At 44.4% G+C, this 22286-nt stretch overlaps 2 protein-coding genes across 4 annotated transcripts in view; one reads left to right on the top strand and one right to left on the bottom strand.

The window, feature by feature from the left end:
- Window positions 1-12041, bottom strand: part of LOC138936550 (uncharacterized) — an 86273-nt gene extending 74232 nt beyond the window's left edge. Inside the window, exon 1 of the mRNA XM_070302021.1 lies at window positions 11888-12041. The gene's annotated coding sequence lies outside the window, so the exon portion shown is untranslated. The remainder of the gene's footprint in view (window positions 1-11887) is intronic.
- LOC138936548 (uncharacterized) overlaps window positions 1-22286 on the top strand; it is a 161789-nt gene that overhangs the window by 76908 nt on the left and 62595 nt on the right. The window contains exons 1-2 of one of the 3 annotated variants that reach the window (XM_070302017.1): window positions 4686-5145; window positions 5261-5374. The exons of 1 other annotated variant lie outside the window; for it this stretch is intronic. In XM_070302017.1, the coding sequence (XP_070158118.1) occupies window positions 5311-5374 (64 nt within the window). In that variant the 5' untranslated portion in view covers window positions 4686-5145; window positions 5261-5310. Of the gene's footprint in view, window positions 1-4685; window positions 5146-5260; window positions 5375-22286 lie in introns of those variants that run through there. One more of the 3 variants, XM_070302015.1, reaches the window with a different exon arrangement.

Raw genomic sequence — 22286 nt, 5'->3', positions numbered from 1 at the left:
GAGAATTTTGGATATATATGTCTGCATACATTTTGAAACCTACATTCGCATGGCTGTTTGTCTTTTTTTTTCTATTAAATGTTTCAGAACACAAAGAGAGATAGAAGAAAAAGATGTACAAATTATCGCGATCTTTTCTGTACTCGTCTTTTTCATAGTTGGCATATTTCAAATATTAGATGTATGTTTGAGATATTTTCATTGCGAATATGTTTCAAAATTAACATTTAATTTCCGACAAATACTTAAATATTCTTTGAAATAAAGGGAGGTAAGGGAGCTAACTGTAATAGCGCGCATAAATTGACGCTAATTGCATCGTTTAGTAGCGAGTTTTGATCGTCTAATACTCTAATATGAGAACCGCCTTTATTGTTATCGCGAGCCGACAACGCGATCGCGTTTAACACGAAATGTCAGATACGAAGACGGAGGCTGAATTTCGTATTCAAAGTTCTTCATCGCGACTCGCTCTTGGAGACTCGTCTCTTCTTCTCCCTTTCTCTCTCTCTCTCTCTCTCTCTCGTCGCCATCTTCAAGATAAACGGCTCATATATTCCCGGATATAATTCCAGGCCGGCAGACGCGGGTGCTTTCGGCGGAAAAACTTGGCACGTTCAAGGACGAATGTTGGTTTCGCGCGACAACTAGCGCTCCTTTCGCGCGACATTTTCCGTCGCTTTGTTCTTCGTCGCGGCGTAGACTTCCGACCACGTTTTTACCACGTCCTGTCAACGTTCCGGTCGTCCTCGTGAAAAGCCAGCTCGTTGAGGAGAAAGAGAGAAAAGAGAGTTGCAATTTGATATATGGCTTGTTGGGCCAGCTAAGTTTGCTCGTTGCAAAGATGTCGTTGACCCGCTACTATTACGCTAGATAGGATTAACCCATACGTCCGTCGTCGCCACGGGCGGGTACACGTGTGTATATATAATATACATTTATTTATATATATATATATACATATACCTGTACGTGGAAGCGTGCACGGTTAGCGCGCTCGTTAGCGGTCTCCGAGTCCGAAACCCTGAAATTTCCATATTCGTCGTCGCGCACGAGGAAGCCCGGCGGCCGGACGGATTTTTAGCGCTTCATCTGTTTGTCTCCGACTCAACTGACCTGGCACCAGTTTCGTTCCGCACATGGCCGCACATGGCGGACGCAATCGAGTTATACGATGTGTCGCGCAAATCACTTGAAATTACGGCTCCGCGGAAGAGAGCCACTCGTGCGCTATCGGCGAGCAGTTGACTCGCGAAAAATGTTATACTTTTTTTTTTTTTAATTTATTTATTCCACGCGATCTGGATCAGCGATCTGGGTTAGATCGAGAGTTTGAATTTTTTTTTTTTTTTTTTTTTTTTTACCAACTGTTTGATAGTTCAATTAGCGGTGCGATGTAGTCCGAGGGGATGTACTTTATGTTTATCGGTCATACCACTTACGTACCACTACGTCAATTTGATTCAGGCTAACTACTACGTAATTTCATTACGTTGACGACGTCTTGGAATTACGTTCCGCAAGACTGCATCCTTGTATACCCCTGCACGGTGCAAGCACCGTAGCCACGATTGTTGCGGCTCCCTTAATGTTTGTGTCTCGTGCCGAGTATCAAATAACTTTGTTACACTCTCGCGGTATCGACACTCCGATACGTCAATTGCGCCGTCGCCGTCGGAATTATAGTCTGACTATAACGCGGACCTTATCTACTAGCGCCTGTAATTGAGAAAAATTATCGAGCGTCTATGTACCTTTAATTCAGTCCTATATACAAGTTTTACGCCGGCGAAATTGTGATCTTATCGATGTCTGTATCCATTATCAATGGCGATACGATAACTAAGCGCGATGGTTAATGCTCTGTCCGATTGCGCGTTGCGATGCGGTGCGGCGCGGAGCGGAGCGGAGAGAGTATCGAGTAATTTCATTAACCACCGCCCGCGCTTACACCGTCGACGCCGTCCCGCGCGGATTGCGGCTCCTACGGCGTGAAGGGGGGACGACCGGTGATTCCCCGATCGTCCTCTGTCGGTGTTGACTGGTGACGCGGCTAGTCACGATAGACCGCGACAATGGTATCGGGCCAACGTTGGGGCGTCCATCTCCCTGTCGCATCGCTAATCGGGCGCGCCAACGTGGCCCTTAATCTGGATACTTTGCGTACGTGTATGTGTGTGTACATGTGCCCGGCGAATCCGTGAGAGGGGAAGGAGACAAACGGGACGGACGCGTTGTTGGACGCGAAGACAGGATGGGACGGGGGAGAGAGACTGGAGGTAAGACAGGGTGTAACGGGCGCGAATAGTGCGGTTCCCTGATTACTTCGGAGGGTTTCGCCGCCGGCGGATTTTACTACGGATACGCGCGATACTCGGGGCTCAAGGGCCTCGTGCTTCCGAAATAAAGGCGAGGAAAAAGAAGAGGTACCCGCGGGGAGGGGAAGCCCGGAGGAAAGTGTGTGCCAGTAATATATTTCTTTTCCTTTTTTTTCCTCTATTTCTCTTTTTTCCCCGCACACGCTACGAGATGTAAGAATCGCTGGATTGTTTCGAATTAACTGACTTTTTAAACAAGGGGATAAATGTGTAGAAAAAAATACACGCGAATTAATTTAATTCTCATGAAATTGCAATCAGTCGCAATTCGCATTACGCAAATATAATAACGATTATATATATATAATTGAAAACAGACGACTAGCAATTATTATTATTGCCAGTAATTTATATCGTGGATATTTTATATTGGAATAGTATCACGGCCGCGTTTCAACGTTTAAGAATACTCACCGCTAGATCTCAATATTTTGACAGATCGATAAGAGGGTCTTGGAAAAATGGCGGCCGCGCAGCGGGCCCCGCGTACTATAAATCCGTCACGGGATAGTTCCCAGCTGTACCTGCCGTCCGCAAACACAACATTGCTTTTCACGCTCCGCATACATCTATCTGTTTGCCTATAGTCGTTTCCATATTCGGTCGCGGATGCGAAAAGCGGGGTATTGATCGAGTGAAAGCATATTTCTGCGATGCCCGTCTTTGATTTTTGACATTAGAAATTCTCATTACGTATTCCTCGTATTTTACTTGACGGCGCACGCGCGCGCGCGCACACATGCACGCACGCACGCATACAGGTCTCGGTCCTTCTCTACGATTACATCCCTGCCGTTCTCATTCGGTTTACTACGCCTTCAGGTGCAACCTGACGCCGTACATGCTAGATGGAATTCGATATAAGCGTCCCTTGAACACGGAATCATTTAACATGAGAAATAGAAGGAGGAGGAGGTAACTGAAACATTTCGAGCTCTTATTTCTCAAAGGTTTTGTGATCCTTTTACTTGCTGCGATCAAAAAAAAATTCTTATTGCAGTCGCGCTCTACGCGATTGCGAGACACGATATTTTCAACCTGGCTATAACGTATCGTCTTTGATACATCCCTCTATAATGCACTTCGAAACGTGCAAGGCAATCTTGGTGCCTCGCAGACAAGATTCCGCGTGTATCGCTATATATATGTAGGATGATGTGTATATATATATACGTATGCGTATGTATTTGACTTTGTACCCTGCATAACTTAAAGTTACAAAGAAAAACGTTTCTCATATAACTCGGCGCATTTATATGAAATTTGCTCGAATGTAGACCGCATTACGAAAGAGTTTAACCAGAGTTTAAGAGATACCGAGGAGAGAGAGAGAGAGAGAGAGAGAGAGAGAGTAGTAGGGGGCTAACTTTTCGGGCCCTATCCACGCTACTAAAATCCAAACGATACAAGGAGCCTATCGCTCGAGCGAAAGCTGAGTCGATATATCTCACCCGTTTCCCACGACTGAAGGAATACTTAACTTTAAGTGCGGATTGGCGAGTGTGTGTGTGTGTATATGTGTACGCTTTTACTCACTCGGCGTAAGGGCGCTTAGACTCTTAATAGAATACCGATACTTTCAGTCAGTCATTCGATATCGCGCTACAAGATATCCGAGGCCATCTTTCTCCGAAAGTCATTCGATATCTTATTTGTAACAATTTCCCGACGAGAAAATATATCGAACAAATTAAACGAGATTCTCTCGATGCATATAATCGATGCGTATATTTACCGTAAATATTATACTGCCAAATTATTCGAAATTATCGTTCTCGTCAAGTATAGTATTATCGTACATTATTTATTCAAGATTATTCATCTCATCGAGATGCCTTCTATTCCATCCCGCCCGTTATCTATATAGCTCGCGCTCGCAATATCGAAAGTAAGGCGTCTCTGCCAAAACTAGCCAACGTCTAGAGTAAAGTATCCGGGGGGTACTTTGAAAGCAGGTATTCCTATCCGCACCCTCCATTCTTAGTCCGCCTTACGTTGTTGCGTAGAGTGCGGCTCCCGCACAGGCGCTCGCGGAAATCTCCCCTTCTTCCTTGCTCTCTCTCTCTCTCTCTCTCTCTCTCTCTCTCTCTCTCTCTCTCTCTCTCTCTTCCGTTCGGACTTGTTCGGGGCCGGGGTGCTCCCGTCTCGATCGCGCGCTGCTCCAACATCGGGCACTTTCGGGCGCGCGCGTGCGAACGACCGAGAGAGAGAAAAAGAGGGGGAAGGGAGGAGGGGGTTACTACGTTGTGCCGCTGCGTGGGTGGAGGGGAGCGGTGCCCCGCGCTCCAAAGCCCGTAGGCCGCCGCCACTACTCGGCACACGCGATCACCGTGGGGCACGGAGAGAACCGCGCTCCCTCTCGCTCTCTCTCTCTCTCTTTCTCTTTTTCTCTTTTCCTCTCTGTCTCTCTTCCTCTCCCCCCTGTGAATGCCTTCTCGCCGCTCTGCCACCCGCTATTTCCGCGCGACGCGTGCTCGCCGCACGATCGGGACGCGCGTTGCACCCCGTGAGCGTCGCCGTGACTCGTCGTCGTGAGAGGGTTAGTGAGTGCACGGTGTGCCCCCCCAAGTGCTTTCAGTCGGCGAGAAACTTCCACGCGCGCGGTTCGGCGAGAGAGAAGGAGGCAGGAGAGAAAAGGACAAAGAGACGAGACGAAATATATACGTCGCCGCGGAGATACTTGCGAGTGAATTTTTAATGTGAATCACCGCATTCTGCGAAAAGGGTGGATTGTGCGCGATCTCGGAGAAACACGGAGTACAGTGAGGTTGATCTTCGATCGGCCCCCCCCCCCTCCCCCCAACACGCTCCTTCCCCCCAGCGACGGATCCCGTGTGTGAGCCACGTTGTCTGCTCTAATTCTCGTCTCTTCTCTTCCTCAGAGTCGAACGACTCCGCGATCGGAGACGGCGAGAAATCGGCCTGGATCATCATGGATTGGACCCGAGGGATCGGTCTGACCAGCGTGTTATTGTTCTATCTCGGATGGATCGGGGGTAAGTGTGTTGCACAGTGTGTTTTGTACGTTGTCGGTTTTTGCGTCGATCCTGCCTCGCGCGCGCGCTGACGCATGAATCGGGGCCTTTGTCGAAACGTTTCGTTAGCCTACGAAGGAGGGAGAGAAAGAGAGAGGGGCACGACGAGACGTATCCGTCGCGCCGCGCGCTGCTCGATCGATTCGATTAATCGTCGACGATCCGCGTCGGGAATGCGCGGCGTTTCGGACATCCGCCGGGGCTGTTTTGCTTTTGTTGTTCGCAACGCGCGCAACGTCGATGGCCTATTTGCGGCCGCTATTATGAGCGCGCGGGTGCGCGGTTGACGATAACGGGCACGTTGAGCCGCTATCTGGAAGGTAGCCATCGGAAATTGTTGCACCAGGGGTGCACAACACTTATCATTGTAACCGTTGCCTGACATACGTATCTCTCGTCTAGATTTCCGCCATAAATTTCTTTAAACCGATAAATTTGCAATTATTGCGCTAAGTAAGCTGTGTATCGCTCCATCATTTTATAAGCTTTGGGAATACTTTATTCTTTTAACTTGAAAAGAGTTTTTCCCACTCGGATTATCGCGTCAATGTTCTCTTAATTTTTCGCCAATAATGGTGCCAAGTTTTTTTTAAGGGTCTACGCGCGTCCTATTTTCTCTCCCGCTCCTCTCTGTTCACGAAATTAGGAAAGTTATGAAATAGGAGAGATATACTTTGCGCGGAAAGAGGCTGGGCCGCGTTCGAGAATATTACCGATTCTTGCCGCACTGGCCGTTTGAAAGTAGTCATACATTTATTCCGCCGCGACGAGAATGACGTTCTATTGGTAATAACTAAAGTGCTGCTGAGTTTCTGAATTTTTAAGCAGACTCGAGTTACCGAAATGATTTAAAGAAGCGATAAAATATAGTCTGCTTTAGTCTGCGTGCAGAAGAAATTTAAAAGTACGATTATATTAATATCTGATCCGCGGATGATCTCTGTTTGAAAACTAAATCGCGAAATCTGCGATACAAAATCGACGACGTTAGGGCGGGCGTTTACGCGCCGAATAATGCAAAGAACCGTTTTGACATTTCGCAGATGTCTTCTTCTTTTATTGAATTTAAAATGATGGTTTAAACCGTTTTGAACCCTCGTACATCTTTCCACTCGTCGAGGACAAAATGGCAATCGTCGGAATGCTTTAAAATTTCGTAAAAGCCAAAGCGTCCGAAATCATTTCGCTGGGAGGAGTGCGGATTTTATCGCGCGCACGCATTTACAATATCTCCTTTTTAATGCGCGCGCGCGTGTACGCATAAATACATGAGCTTTTTACGAGAGAAAGAGAATAAGAGAGATGCTACCTGCGATTCGAAAGAGGGTACGATTCAGCTTGCGAATGTAAAACGCGTGAAAAAGATGGATGACAACGCAACGGGGGCAGAAAGTATGCTGTCGCTTTTACTCCCCCCTCCCTTTATCGTCAATGGACATTATCCCGACATGTTTCCGGCTTTCTTCCAACGCTCTTCAATTTGCGAAACGATTGCGGCCTACGAGATACGCATTTCCGACGACTCGCACCCATCCTCGTCTAATTCCGTTCTCGTTGCACTCTCTTTCGCGCAAACACGCGCTCCCATATCGCTCATTCCGAAACTCATTTCGCCATATGGGATAAACAATGGGCAGGTATCGTCGGAAAAGGCGAATGAAGCTCGAACGAAGATAATTCCGAACCCAGTACGAGAACAGCGCTGTACGAATCAATTATGCACGTGATGCGTCCCGTTTCACGGATGTTCAACTTGACACTGTCGTTGATCGATTATCGAGACGATGCCATCCTTTTTCAAAAAGTGCGAGCATCATTGTCTAATATTGCTTTGAAAATTTGAGATAAGATAAATAATAAATAAAATAAGAGGATAAAAAATATATTTAGGAAAGAATTTAGAAGAAAAAAAAAAGTAAGAAGTGTGCATCTTTAGGCACGCAATTTATAGAGTTATCACCCGCAGGAGATTTTTAATGCGACACGATCGATCCCCAGCTAGCATAAAATATAAAGAATCAGCGATTAAACACTTGGTATCAGTAGCGAAATGACGATACTTGAATAACATCCCTCATGATTGACTCGACTTTGTTCGTGTTTGCGCTGTCCCCTCGGGCTAATGCAGATGAAAGGAGGGGAATTACACGATCGTCGCGCGAGATATCGACGAGCGAAAAAAAGAAAAGTCTAAGTTGTCGTTTGAGATCGATAACGATACGGGGTACGGGGGAGATGCTCGGCTACTCGTAGCGGATATGTATGTTTATCGCGTATGAACTTCAATTTCGTGATGGAAGTGGATTAATACAATTTAATGGCGTCCCGGGAGAATTATATGCGCGTCGACATCTCGTAGCTTCATCTTCCTACGAATACACATATATGTGTATGTACGTGTGTGCGCGCTCGCGGATATGCGAGTCCTCACGATATGCATTCGGTATGCTTTTAATGATAATGAAGATAATGACGATAATTTAATTTGACCCTTTGCAAAAGAGAGAGAGAGAGAGAGAGAGAAGGAAGTCGCGTTTTCGCGTTGAACCGAAAAGCAATATCCCCTCCCCAAATTCCTCCCTCGCGGGATGCAGTATGCAAATATTAAAGAGTTGCATTTCCCCATCTCATTCCTGACGTCGTCCAGACTTAATCTTAATCTTTCCTGTTATCTTGACTGTTTATTTCCAGTCTCTTTTACCGACTATCTCTCCGTAGCGCTCTTTACTGCTCGGTGTTCCGTGTAATTTTTGTTACGATCCTTGGGAGACTCTTCCTCTTCCGTTACAATTAATCTGCATTCATTCGTGTATCTTGGCGTTTGTCTTTTTGTTAAATTGGACATTATTCTATAACTCTCCGTTGACGTCGCGTACATTTGAAACAGCTACATTTAATCCTTATCTTTTTATGCGAAAATGTGACGGCGTAATTATTTTAACAACGATGCCCTCATCTCAAAGGATCGAGATAATGTGAAATTGTATTTTTTTTCTCTCTATACTCGATGTAACATTGCTAATACGAAGACCGCACATATTATCATTTAATAATGTAGCCCCTCACTGTCCGCTTTTATACGTAGCTTTCGCGCTTCTAATCTTATGGCTTTACGTATAACAACGTTGCTAACGCTTTTAGGAACCCGGACCCCCAGAACATCCGCGTAGATATTTTTTTCTCTTTTCTCTCTCTCTCTCCTTTTTCCCCCTTTCCTTTTCGCGAACCACCGACTCGCGTAGGAGGGGTCGATAAAAAAAAAAAAAAAAAAAAAAAAAAAAAAAAAAAAAAAGAGAGAGAAAGAAATGCGTATGTACGGTCGCGAGACCGCGAGAAAAAAGAAAAAAGGGAAAACACGGTCGCGCTTATGAGAAATGCAAACGACGTCGGTGGAGATCCGAGGAACGACTGTCACGGTCGCGTTCATTTCTGCTTGTATTTCCATACGCTCGTGGCGCGAAAAATATGAAGTCGCATCGCCGCCCCGTAAAAAGGAGGGCGCATGCAAAGGATGCGTAATACCGTGCTTTAACCGCCCCACCGTCTGACCCCGTTCGCGGACCTTTAACCGCGCCGCCAATTTTTCACCACCGTATATTCCATACCGTGATCAGATACAGCCGCATATTGCCCGCCCGACACGATACCGGGATAAATCTGTACGAATCTTCCCAAAATCGTCCATCGCGTAATAAATCACGTTCGTTATACTCCGATGAGATGAGATAATACTTTGATGAATATTAAATCGTGCGGCGCGTCACACTCTCCCTTAACTCTTTGTTAGTTAACCGATTTAATTCAATCCTTTTAATTCCGTTTAATTTAAAAATTTTCCTTTTATTATTTCAGCGCGGAAACGAGTATCGCGGTGTACTCTCGTTTATTTTATTCGGAAAGTATATCGGAAAAATAAGGACACTCGTGATACGCCAAATTTGATTCCTAATTCGTTCGATTCGAAACTTCAAATAGATGTTTCTCGACCGCTCGGAAATACAGAACTCATTTATTAATTAACTCGTTGCCCATTAATACCGTTTCCATCCGGGTTAAGTAAATACGACCGGCGCACGTTCGTCGGCGGACATTTCGGTATGTTCTGTTTGTTCGGTCGGTCGGTCGTCGAAATCGGCTGGGTTGAAAGCCGCGACCGCGATGGCGCATAAACCGATGGTGAGGAGCGGCGGAGGGTGAAGGCGCGACGGGAGTGAAAAACTGGATCCGGGAGGGTAGAGGGAAGGAGGACGAGGGTGGTGGTGGCGGAGGAGGGGATTAACGGCGCGCTGCGGCAGTGGCAGCGTCGTTGTTACCGTTGTTACTATCGACGAAATTATGATACCCAACGGGATGAAGAGAAGAGGGGGAGGGGGAGGGGGATGAGGTGGGGGGGTTGGCTGCGGCGAACTGTGATCCCCGCGCGATAGTTTCGAGACGTAACGCGCCCCATTCCGCGCCCCCGTTTCCCTCCCTTCTACCCTGCGTGGGTTAACCCCCGCAAGCGTTTGCCGGCCATCAGATGGAAAAATCGCGCCGTTATGTGCACGCGCGCGAGCGAGCGAGCGCATCGCAACCCTCTCGTACTCGAGAGACGCGACGTTACATCGAATTCTATCGCGAGCGGAAATTGCGCGCCGGCGAGAATACAACCGGCGATTTCTACCTCGAAATCGCGAAACGAGACATTTAGTCTCGCTCGCGAAAGAGACGTATATGGATGTCGAGCACGTTCGCTCATCTTCCAGTTCGCGGAATTACACGAGAGAAGTTCGCCAAGAGCAATGAAATATTGTTCTCTCATATTTTTATTGCATCTCGTTACCAGTCGTATTTCCTTTTCTTGTTTGCGAGAGAGAAAAAAGAAGTCCATCCAAAGTTTCATCATTATTATCGTAGCGTCAACAAAGTTTTGACATGTGCGTTATTGATTTTTCTTTACGTTATAACGTTAGACGCGAGTAGCGTTAAATGGACACGGGACGATACGTTACTTCTTCATCGTGACTCCGATCCCCTCGTTCGTATTTTGTCCCCTCGTCGTTTGATTTTAATTGTCAGCCGTAAAAGGTATATAGTTGGAGTGGCCAAAGTGCCGCAATCGGGTTAACGACGGCAACTTTTACTTTCACGAAGAGATATAATTCCGCCAAGTACATTATATTATATTATATTCCGACCGCGTTCTCTCCGAGCGAGCCAGTTATTTTCGCTCGTGTTTTATACGCGCGACGCCGCTAGTTTGTAACACCGTCGTCGCTAAGTATCTCCGGATGCGCTACTATCTAGAAATGTAGATCCTCTTTTCGCGTATAAGATGCCCCAAGTTTGCCCGCGCGTCTTCTTTCATTCGCGCTCGCATTCTTCGAACGAGTTTGGGAACGCGGGGGAGAAAATTTCGATTCCACGCACGATCTACTCGCAACTTTTTCATACTCGACGTTAAATATCTTTCTAAGACTCGAATTAAAGTTGCGTTAAAGTGAAATCTAGTTGAAATCAAAGGAGGAATAAAAGTTATCTTTATAATACACATTGAATTTATAATCGGAGAAAATTTCATCTCCCACTTGAAACGGAATAGTCGATAAAAATCACTCGAATTTACGCTTCTTTTCGAAATAACGTACATACGCGATTTTGTTCGAGACAGCCCGTATACATTTAGATGTACTTCAATATCGCGTCCTTAACAAACGTCGCAAGCGCAGAGTATTATTTTACAAGCGTCGCGCAGTTACGTTCAATTAAGCGATTAAAACGCCGATGCCCTGCCTCGCGCGCTTAACGCGTTTTAACAATCTACGAGAATTAACATTACGTGGCCCTCTCCGCCGGGAACTCGTTACGTACGAATTCTTATTACGATTCACCTTTTACCATCGACGTTATTACCATTTGTGAAAATTTCTCCTTTCTATAAATTGACCGTTTAACGACGAATAAATGTTCTCCTCGCGACTGTAGGTCCGATGATATTGACGAAGAGGGAACAAAGGCTCACGCATAAATGTTGGACATTGCGCACGAGATGGTTCGAGATCGCCGCACATCTGTTCGCCGAGCATCGCGGGGATTCCTCTTAAGTGCATAATCGATGTATACGGGATCGACTGGCCCTGGCCGATACGTGATGATTCATGAAAAGCGATTTCGCTCCCGGTGCCACGAGCGTTTAAGCAAACTATCGATACTTACACGTACCGTTCGGCATCAAAGACCGTACGAATTCGACGGCTAATATCGATGTATCGATGCGAAATATCGGACGGTGTAAGCGTCGAGATATAACCGATATCAAACGATATCGAACTTTCGCGAATGTCGGAAGGTACGTCAATCCGGGCACTTTGCCCTCTCCTTTAACGCTCTCGACCGTTAAAAGGAACATACTGTACCGACGACAACGAGGCCGCCATTTCGGCCGGCATTAACGTAGCGAGAACTCGCAACTGACAAGCCCAGATGAACAATTACCTTACGAAGTTCGGGTTTCGGGTCGCGCGCGAGCGCGAGCGCGAGCGAACCGAGCGTGCGGGACGCGCGACGCGTTCGCTCGTGAACCGCGCCGGGAGGAAATAGGTCGCTGGTAATGGGCCCGGTAAAGTCCTCGTGAAAGTTGCACGGTTGTTTATGGTCGCGCTACACGCACTAAGCCGAGACGGGTCGGGCTTCGGGCTTCGGGCTACCCTGCTACCTGTATATAGCTTAGCTCCAGCCGTGCCGACGCACGTAAACGCCCCCACGCAACACGGATTTATCCCTCCGCTAACCCTGCACGCCACCACTTCTATCTCTATACTACCACGCTTCACCTCCTCCCGTTTCTACCCCCGCACATGGTCGGGCATAAACGTAAAAGTGGTAAACGTCGACGGGGATGTAGATTATATACGTTTCCCGTATACGCGTGTGCGGGTACACTTGTAATATATATGTTAAATCTAGACGCGAGACCGCGCCGCTTGACGAAGGGGAAACGATACGGCCGCGTTACCGCGTTACGCCTCTCCCGAAAAGAGGAGAATATTACCGCGGTATCCGCGGATCGGTTATCATAACGATACGATTTTATGCATCGCGTCTCACGACCAATAGACGCGCTCTCGTGGCCGCGTTACACGAGCGTTTACGATCGAGCGATCTGCACGCGATGTGGCAAAAGTGGCAGTATATAGATGTGAAATATCGAGAGCGATACGATGCACAATACGATCGTAACAAATGACAAAAATAAAAATTTCGATAGATACACAAGAGAGTTACTAAAGATTTATTTATTTTAAATTTTTATTTATACCTTTTTTTTCTTTTTTTTTTTACGTTATCTAGAAATTTACATATAATATTATATCGCTCCATATTCTTAACGGAATCGTTTACGGTAATTAAAAGGACGCGTTGCGTTTGTGAAGGCAAATTTAGCGACGCAAATGCAGCTTTATTTTCGCAACAGCAACTTCGAATGGCATTAGAGTTTGCAGACGCCAAGTTTCGCTACGACGGTGACGAGAGAATTAGGGAGAAATATGAAGCGAGATGAAAGGAATTGTTCCGCGAATTGTATCCAATTGTATCTGCAGGATCGTATCGTAGCGGGGGCAATTAGCGCATTGTATTAATTTACGACGGATACACGGCATTGCTTTAATTAAAACAATTCCAGACAGTTCGCCTACGGTATGACACGCAATCTCGAAAATTAGCGAGAACGGGTCGGTATCGTCATCGTACCCGCACTCGTAACTGTATTTGTCTACGTCTTGGCTTCCGTGAACTGTTTAAGGGTGGCCGTCGATGATGTTCAGGTCGTCGTCGTCGTCGTCGTCGTCGTCGTCATCCAAGCCAATAAACCGAACGCGACGAATTCTTCGGAATAAAGATTCTTTCGAGTATTCCAATTGACGGGAGTATCGAAAGAGTCGTTTCCCTGTGTAAATTGTCAAGGGGACGCATTTCTCGACTATAATTACGATTACGATGCGCGGAGAGGAGGAAAGGATCTTAAATAAGTTTAAGCCGTTCTTCGGAAGAACTTTCGGATTATCTCTCAAATTGATAATAATTATTATTCTTTCTGTAATCCGCGTGTCTTTCGTATCTTGCGAATACTTATTTTTTATACGTCGTTTTCCTTAAATCGACAATCGAGACATTTGCATCGCGGCACCGAGCTCGATAATAACGGACTTCGTTAAAGGACGCGACCGCCCGCGAAACCTTGTCGACGATGATTTAGTTTTACGCGCTGCGGCGACGCTTTATAACACGGACGGAGAAAAATATTTCCCGGCATTTAAATCCACCGTTTCGCGGCTTATACATATGCATCGTTTTACGAAATTGCAAAGGCAACGTAGAGGCGGCACCGCGAGCATAGAGAGAGAGAGAGAGAGAACGAGGAAGAGTCGCAACGCTAGAAATTTCGAATTTAAACGAGCCTATTTGGATTCCGACAGACCCACCGTCCATTTTTGCGTAGAATGATCGGCGCCACGGTTGGTATCCGACAATCGGCGGCAACCGGTGATCAAAATAATCGTCAGCGAAACTCGTTTGTCTCGCGGCGGAGTAATTCCGGAAAACGTTTCCGCGTCGTGTATATTATGCGCGATGTAATGCGGCTCGCGGCATTTCTCACGGCGAATCACGCGAAACTTTCATTTAATATCTCGAAGCGAAATTAGTGATTCTTATTGCGTGTAATTTTATTGCAGCTATAAATTATTTCAAGGTAATGTTCAATGCAAAGTTCCTATTTAAAGACAATTAAAAATAAATAAATAATTATATATTATAAAAGAGTAAAACATGCTTGCGAGAGAATCTTTATATTCGGATAATTTTCCAATTACCGAATGCGAGACTGCGGATTACTAGCAAATTACGATAATTACTAATTGTCTAATGGCAGGCTCGTTGATAAAGTTCCTGAGAATCGGATTTGTCTCGAATATATGCGTATGTACATGCGAGGAGCCGTTAAATTAATCGGCGGTCGGCCGGTCTCGAACGAGAGTCGTTCAATTAAGGTGTAGTTGCTGTTGTACCTTAATGAAAGATGTAGTTTACTCGAGCACAACGATCTCGCGAAACTGGGTTACCGATCCGCGGAAACCAGCCGGATAGATTAATCCGCCACAATGTTCGCGCCACGGGCTGCGTTTCAGCATTGGCAGGATGACTTAGGTCCGAGACTACGATATCGAAACGAGCTTTCGGTTCTATAAGCGGTAATTGTGTCTTCTTTCAGAGAATTCTTGACAGAATTCTTCCAATTGTATATATTACATCCAGCTATAATAGTCTTTTTCTTAAATTTGGCTCCGTTAATTTTGATATCCCTTTACTTTCACGAATATTAATCGCGCGCCTTATGTCATGATAGACGGACCACGTGACAGCAGATGACAGCTTCACGCGCGCAACTGTTTTATTCGTGCAAACGTACGACGATTAGGGGCAACCCGCACTGTGAAGAGGATATTTTTAATTTTTGTTTTTCAACATTTTTTTTCGTTCCCCCCATAAGGATCAAAATTGACGAGAAACTCTATCGGATATTCTATTATAATAACATTAATACTAAAAGATGGCTTGTTACATCGAAAGCTGTAATATTGAAGCGAACTTTTATTCTGTAAGCCAAAGTTCGTTTAATTCTTTTTACATATATTAAATATCTAATTACATTCTATTATAATAATATCGTGGTTAAACCCAATATTTTACGACGTGTACATAAATACGAAAGATAATAAAACACGTGGTTGTTAATAACGTCGACGAGAAGGCATTTTCATCACCTGGCACCGGTTGAAAAATCGCTGCGACGTTTCCGTTTCGCGAATTAAGTGCGCACGCGGAGCAATTTTGCGTAAATTAACCGATTTAAAAAACTGGCCGAGCCGACATCGTTGGATATATCTTAGGCTCTCTATCGGAACGTGGCGTCTGCCCTCGTTTGTGCGGAAACTAGATTTTTTCCCGAACCATCATGTGTGTGTGTGTGTGTGTGTGTGTGTGTGTCGGCTTACATTATACGTAGATGGGTGTAAGCGGTGCTGCGCGAATTAAGCGGGCGGCGTGCACGGAATTCCGATCGCTTCATCGGGATTCGACGCAAATATGCTATTAAAACAAATGGGATCGACCCTCCCCGGGCGCCGCGACGGAAGAATACGGTTAATTACGAGCCTTAGAATTCAATTACAGGCCACGTAGCCGCCTGTAAATTTCCGCCCGGTTACCCGGCCGGGGGTCTCGCGCCGCGATAATACGGATACAATCGTAATTGCGTAATTACGATTGTCCGCGCGGTGTAAATTTCGTCGCGGCGCGCGCTCGGAAAATTCGTCGCCTAAAACAATACGGCGACATTCGTCAAGGAACATTGCCGACTAACGGACTGCTTTTCGTAGTATGATAAACGTTAAAGATCTCCACTCGGTACGAGATGGATTGCCGTGACAATTTCCATCTCGGATTTGCGTTATTAATATAACATACACACATACACATATTACATATAATATTACATACGATATTCTTTCCTTAAGCAATAAAAACGTACAATAATCATTTTATTAATTATTAATTATGTAATCTGAGGAAATATTATTTTTAAATTGTCATGCTAGGACATGTATTATTGAGAGCAAATAGTATGACACTTTTATTAAAAGCCATGGGATTTAATTACGGATTACATAGATAATTGCGTAATTACGTCTAATGACGGAAATTCCACGCCGGCTGCGATAGGAAATTTAGGAAAACAATGACGATGACGTGTACAAGTCGTTACAGAGTCGGTGCCTTATCCCGCGATAAATCGCTGGAACAATCAATGTCACATAATATTGCGATTGACTCGGTGTTTGCGCGCGAAATTATATGTTTCTCAAATAAAATGAATCTTCGAATCTGATCTTATATATATGAATATATTTTTTGTCTGAGAAGAAATTTGAAGCCTGTATAATTATATTACATACGGTGAATTATTTCTCTCCAGAGAGTTAATTACGCGATTTTAAACGGTATAGCGAATCTATTCGACTGCTATTTCTTTTTCTCCATTTCTGAAAAATCCTTTCTGAAAAAAAGGATATGCCTTGTTTAGATAATGATCCAACCGCGCCATCACTCTCTTATAGTTTCGGCGAAAATTTACGCCGGAAAAAGGCGGACGATGCGTCAGCAGCAAAAAAAGAGGAAAAAAGAGAGCGCCGAGTCTTTCACCCGTGTCACGCGTCACGCATGCCTCATTATACTTCTAAATAGACTTTTTTTTTGCGCCGGTGGCAGCCCAAACGGCCATTTTCAAGGACAATATCATAAGCGCTCGCTCGTGTTTGCGCGTCGCTCGCGCTCTCCGGAGTTCTCGTGTTACTCGTAAATTGACTCGTTTTCAATTAACGGCGATTTTAAGCGATTAAAGCGTGCCACGCCACGCCTCCTCCTTCCCCCAGATGATGATGAGTACCATCTGCCGTTGCGCGCGCGCGCGCCGTGACGTCGGAAAAATGAGTGCGCGATGCGTGAGCGAGTGCACCGACGCCATTGGCGTCATCCCTGGGATTCGAGGGAGTCGAGAAGTCGAGATCTCAAAAACGGATGAATTCGAGTTGGACTTTGTAAACGATGATCGGCGAATATTCGTTCAAGAATATGTCATTCGAGAGCAACGTTTCTACAGTAAAAATATCTTTCCGGGATCGTGAGAAAAATGATTTATTAAATTAAGCAGGGGACAAGTAATAACGAAAAATACTTTTGGCATTTATGTGTTTGTTCGAGGTTGAAGAGGAAAAATCTTGTCGACGCCCAATGGTTAGCCGGTCGCGCGTGGGCACGCTTGTTGTCTATCTTCCGCTTTTTTCTTTTCCTCTTACGCACGAAACGGGCACGAGTCGGCAGGGGCATGTGCGTGTTCTGTCATCGAAAAGTCAAATATCCCATACCATATTCGTCGACAATGTAGTATATTAATATACTTTCACGGCTAACAGAACGCAAACCCTTATTCTTCTTTTCTCGATGCTACAACACTTTTGAAGATTTAGCTTTATCAATTTTCCAAAGAGATCGCCGAAATGTGTGAGAGTAAGAAAAGTAGGTAGAGTCATCGTGTGTCTCTCGTCCGTCTTTCAGAGATCTCTTTTCGACTTTCAAATTTTCCGAAAAATTACTTATGTACTTTGAACTACTCCGAGCCGTGGAAATTTTTTGCGCTCGACCACCGTCACTTCCCACCCTTACGTTCCCCAGTCGAGGGCGCGTGTGGCAGCGACACGCGCACGCTGCCATACGCGGTGGTCTGCGTTTTCTCCGCTATATCATCGCATCGAAACCCGCAACGAAGCCCCGCGTGCAGCCGCGCGCAAGAGTCTACGAATTACTTCCGTGTTTATAAAATAAACGAGAGAAGCGTGGCGTATATAGGGTGAGGGTGCTTTCCGTCTCTTTTTTTCTCTCTCTCTCTCTCTCTCTTTCTATATATACATCTCTCTCTTTCTCTCTCTTGTCGGTCTGCTTTTACACGCGAGAGAACATACGCCGTATTGTATGCAATCAGAGAGAGACAATGGGAGAGGAGAGAGAGAGATGTCGTACGTTTCTAAATGTTTTCCTCGCGGACGGTACAGGCTATGTTTTCCGCAACAATAGCCTGGTCCCGTGCAAGTGTTATTGACGGAGCCGCCGTCTCGCCACGGTCGACAGAAGGCAGCCCCGACGTGTGATTACCGTGAATTGGACTGTGCTGCGCGATATGGAACTAACAGAGGAAACAAACAGTCGGAAGTGTCCGTCTCTGCGATTTTCGTCAATCGACGAAATACGGTGTATGGAGAACGGATATATATAAAAAAAAAAAAAAAGGATGCGTTGTACAGAACATAGAGAAAATTGAGAATAGATAAAAGAACGCGTTTTTTTTCCCCCTGATTGCAAGTTACATTTAACTGAAAGCAATCTTCGTGAGATTAATTCCATATATGTTTCAAGCAGATTCCATTGATGGCATCGCGGTCAGTTTATAATACTTGCATTCCGAATTCTCGATCGTCAATACTGAAGTTTCTGATATTTATCAGAATGTAAAAAAAGATTTCGTTTGAATAACGATAATTATACAATTCATCCGACAAAGCCCGAATAAAATAATTGTTCGATGAAGCCGTTTATAACATGACGAACCATATTTTTAATGTTGTTTGTGACATTAATTATTCGCGAAATCGCGAATGTAGATGCTGATTGTAAAAAATTCACTCGTGCATCTGTGAATCTGTCATCCCCTGTTATAAACTTTGCTGCATTTTTTATTCTACGCTATTATAATGATAATACATCTGCTCTGCAAATAACTGACAATAAGACATTGTTTGAACTCTCTCTCTCTTTTTCTCTTCTCTCGTGTGCGTGTCAGAAAAACAAAGGATATTATTTTTAGGGATAAAAATTCTTTTCTCGAGATTCTTCTGTGTTTTGTTTTAAACTTAATTAGCGATTATGAACGCGAGAACAATATTTTTGATCGGTCGAATTAAAAAACGGCATTTGCCCCGCCGTAGAAGCAGCGTCGTTATCGATGACGCGAGATTTATTTGCATCCGCCGTCCAACAAAACGTATCTGACCGTACTTCCTCAATTTATAACTGCACCTATCGGATAGCGCGGAACAAAGTTCGATAACGTTCGATATTTAATGGAAAAACGTTCGCTTGGCGCTTTGACGCGGTGCAATTCGCGACGAGAAGATGAGACAATTATTACTCTCGGCGTAGTAATTATTAACAACGCGCCGGGGAAAACGCTTCGTTTTTCCGGTCAAGCCGGGCGCTATATGAAATCACGGCGAAACTACGTTCGAAGAAACAGTTTTTGAAGCGTCGCCGACGATCGCCGGCGTTTGTTTCGCGAATTTTTTTTTTTTTTTTTTTTTTTTTTCCCCTTTTCACCAGCGAGATAGCGTTTTTTATTCGCGTGTCACAAACCTTGCAACCGACGCAGTACACGTTGTAACGTTTCCTACAAGCGGCGATGCGATCGAGTAGGTGCATGACATATGCTCGCACATACATATATATATATATATATCTACACACGGACAAACGCACGCGCGCGTAAATAATCGCTGCGAATCGGTTAAATTTGCCCAGACTAAATAACCTGAGAATCGCACGCCGGACATTACGTTAATTATATTATTAGCGGCGATCATCGGGTGATTTTCGCGTACGCGCGTTCGATTACGACGCGTGTATTGTGTTGATAGCGCGCGCGACACAGCCGTGCTTGTTGCTGTTGCAAAATATTTGCGAAGGAAGGAGGGAGTCGATCGATGTTGTTGCGATTTTATTGACACCCTGTCGTCGATATAACTGCGCTTTTGTAAGTCTCCCATCGCGAGTGACAATTCCAGGGAAATTGGCGGCAACGATCGCATTGTTTCTGCGAAAGAGCCGCGATACATTCGCGCTCCGCAATTTTGTGCGATTCGCGTTTAATTCATATAATTATTTTCTTCTTTCAAACACGTTTAATACATGTTTCTGGCTAACACATTTCCAGAAATACTATTTCAAATCAATTAATAACCGGTGAATGGCGATTATATGTATATATATATATCGTATACTCGTATATCGTATCGCGAGAATGAAACCACGAAGGAAGAGTCGATGAAATATATCGAGTTACGTCCGGTTGCAACCATCATCGATCGTTTCGCGTTGGGCTGAATTTTCCTGCCGATAGCGTTGCCGCGAACATTGCAGCATCGATCGTCGACGAACGATAATTCTTGTACGACGTCGCGTCTACGGCGAAAACTTTGGTTTTTGCGCGGTTCAAGGCGTCTCGCCGCGCGCTCGTAATAAAGTTCAAGGCAAGTTCAGGGATTAAAGGCGTACGCACGCATGAAGATTGGCTTTATGCAAAAGTTAGCGAACGGACAGGCCTTGTGTGAAAACTCGGGTCAATATTTCAACGCGTCAACGCTTGCGTAATGCTAGCGTACACGTAACCGCGCCGCTTTAATCGTCTTGTTTATGCATCTAGACGCGTTATGCACATGGATATTTGACCTATCGCATAATTACGTCAATCGATTACGCGTTGCATGGCATTAGTTTTTATATTAAATTAAAGTCGCGTGTATGCTATCGGTTATTCTAAACGCAGAGAGAGAGAAGGAGAAAGAGGAGAATCATTCTTGTCGAAAATCCTTAAGTTATACTTACAATATACGAAAATTTTAATAGTTGATATTGAAATTTAATCTCGCCACGATATATTTTATCATCGCGCGGAAAAGGAAACGTAATTGCGCAATTACGGAGTAATGGGGGGCTGGCCTTTTAAGTTCGCGTAATACAGTCGAAATCTTGATACATTAGCGACTTCGAGGGAGGCGCGCGGACAAAAGATACCAAGTTTTTGTCTTAGATAGCAATGAGAGTCGTCGCTGTTAAAGCCAAGTATAAATTATAGGATTGTCGTCGCCGTGTTATCGGTTGGCTCGACAATTAGCGAAACTCTTTTTGTCGCTCTTCTCTCTCATAAGTAGCTGCATTTCATTAATAGCTTCACAAAATACGAATCTGTGGGATAAGTTCGATGTAAACCCTCGATTTTTGGCTTTTAAAAATCGATTCTGCAAATTTTCATCCAGCACAAAGTAATCTATAGCCCCCGAAACGTACGGTACACGTGCGCGCGTCACATATTGAAAGTCATATGCGCGCTGGACGCGATGGCGGCCATCGCCGTTGAAATGGAGCTGCATTCGAAAGTAGCACGGCTGTGTTTACAAACAGCAAAGAGGCCGGACGTGGGTGAAAGGGTGAGGGAGGGATGAAACAGGACGCGAAAGCCCGTCAGGTCTACGGCCTACGTAGGCCGTTTATTGTCCCTTCCTTTGGTGGAACGTTACACCGATGCAGGGAGAGAGCCCTCTTTCTCTACCTACCTATCTACATCTACCTATCCACTGCGTTTTACCATCATAGTGGTTATTCCAGGCAGTCTTGGATATAATCTAAACAAAATTTTGTTGCAATAATGAGGCTACCGAAGAATATTTAACAATATTTTTTATAAGATTTATACCTATTTTATATTACCCAGTAGCGAAATACATAAAAATATGTATAATTGAAATATATTTAGAATAATATTAGAAATTTAATTCTAAAAGTTTTTTCGTAAGCTTCAAGGCATTCATAAGAACTCACAATAAATTAATTCTTAGGAAAGTTTGAAAGAGAGATTTTTTTTTTTTTTAATTAAAATTGAAATTTATTTCTTTTTCATACGTATATAAATATAATTGTAGTTTTACCTTTTTATATTTAATTACAATAATTTAAATGCTATTAATCTCTAATATTATTAGTATGATAGATTCTCAAACTTTTTTATTATATCGATGAAATACATGTATATACTAAGTATTTAAACATTTTTTTGTTACATATTTTTAAGTAATTTATTCTAAAATATTAATGAATTTTTTTTTTTTTCTTTTTTTGTGTTGGCTCTGAAAATTTGATACATAATTAGTATACATTTTACGATCTTATACTTTGTAAAATAGTTCGTAAGGATCACAGATTGCCTATTTTGTCATTGCAGTTATACATAAATGCAGGATTCCACGAGCACATAAACGTCCGCCGAACGGTGCATTTAAAATATTAAAGCGGCTTATGATCTTGCTTCATTTGGATTAGATGCACATGGAAAACCAGTTTGCTCGCTGGCGAGCTAATCGGGCGATTTATAGCCGGCATTCGCGATGCACCTGTGCTTTAGATCGCCTATCGCTGGCAATCCAAGAGATAGAAACGCGGCCGAATGAAAGAT

The sequence above is a fragment of the Polyergus mexicanus genome, unplaced genomic scaffold (genome assembly GCF_030449975.1).
Source record: "Polyergus mexicanus isolate NDT 795.1 unplaced genomic scaffold, iyPolMexi1.0 SCAF_9, whole genome shotgun sequence".
Lineage (NCBI taxonomy): Eukaryota > Metazoa > Arthropoda > Insecta > Hymenoptera > Formicidae > Polyergus > Polyergus mexicanus.
The sequence above is the reverse complement of the archived record's forward strand: the minus strand, read 5'-3'. Positions and strand labels throughout refer to the sequence as shown.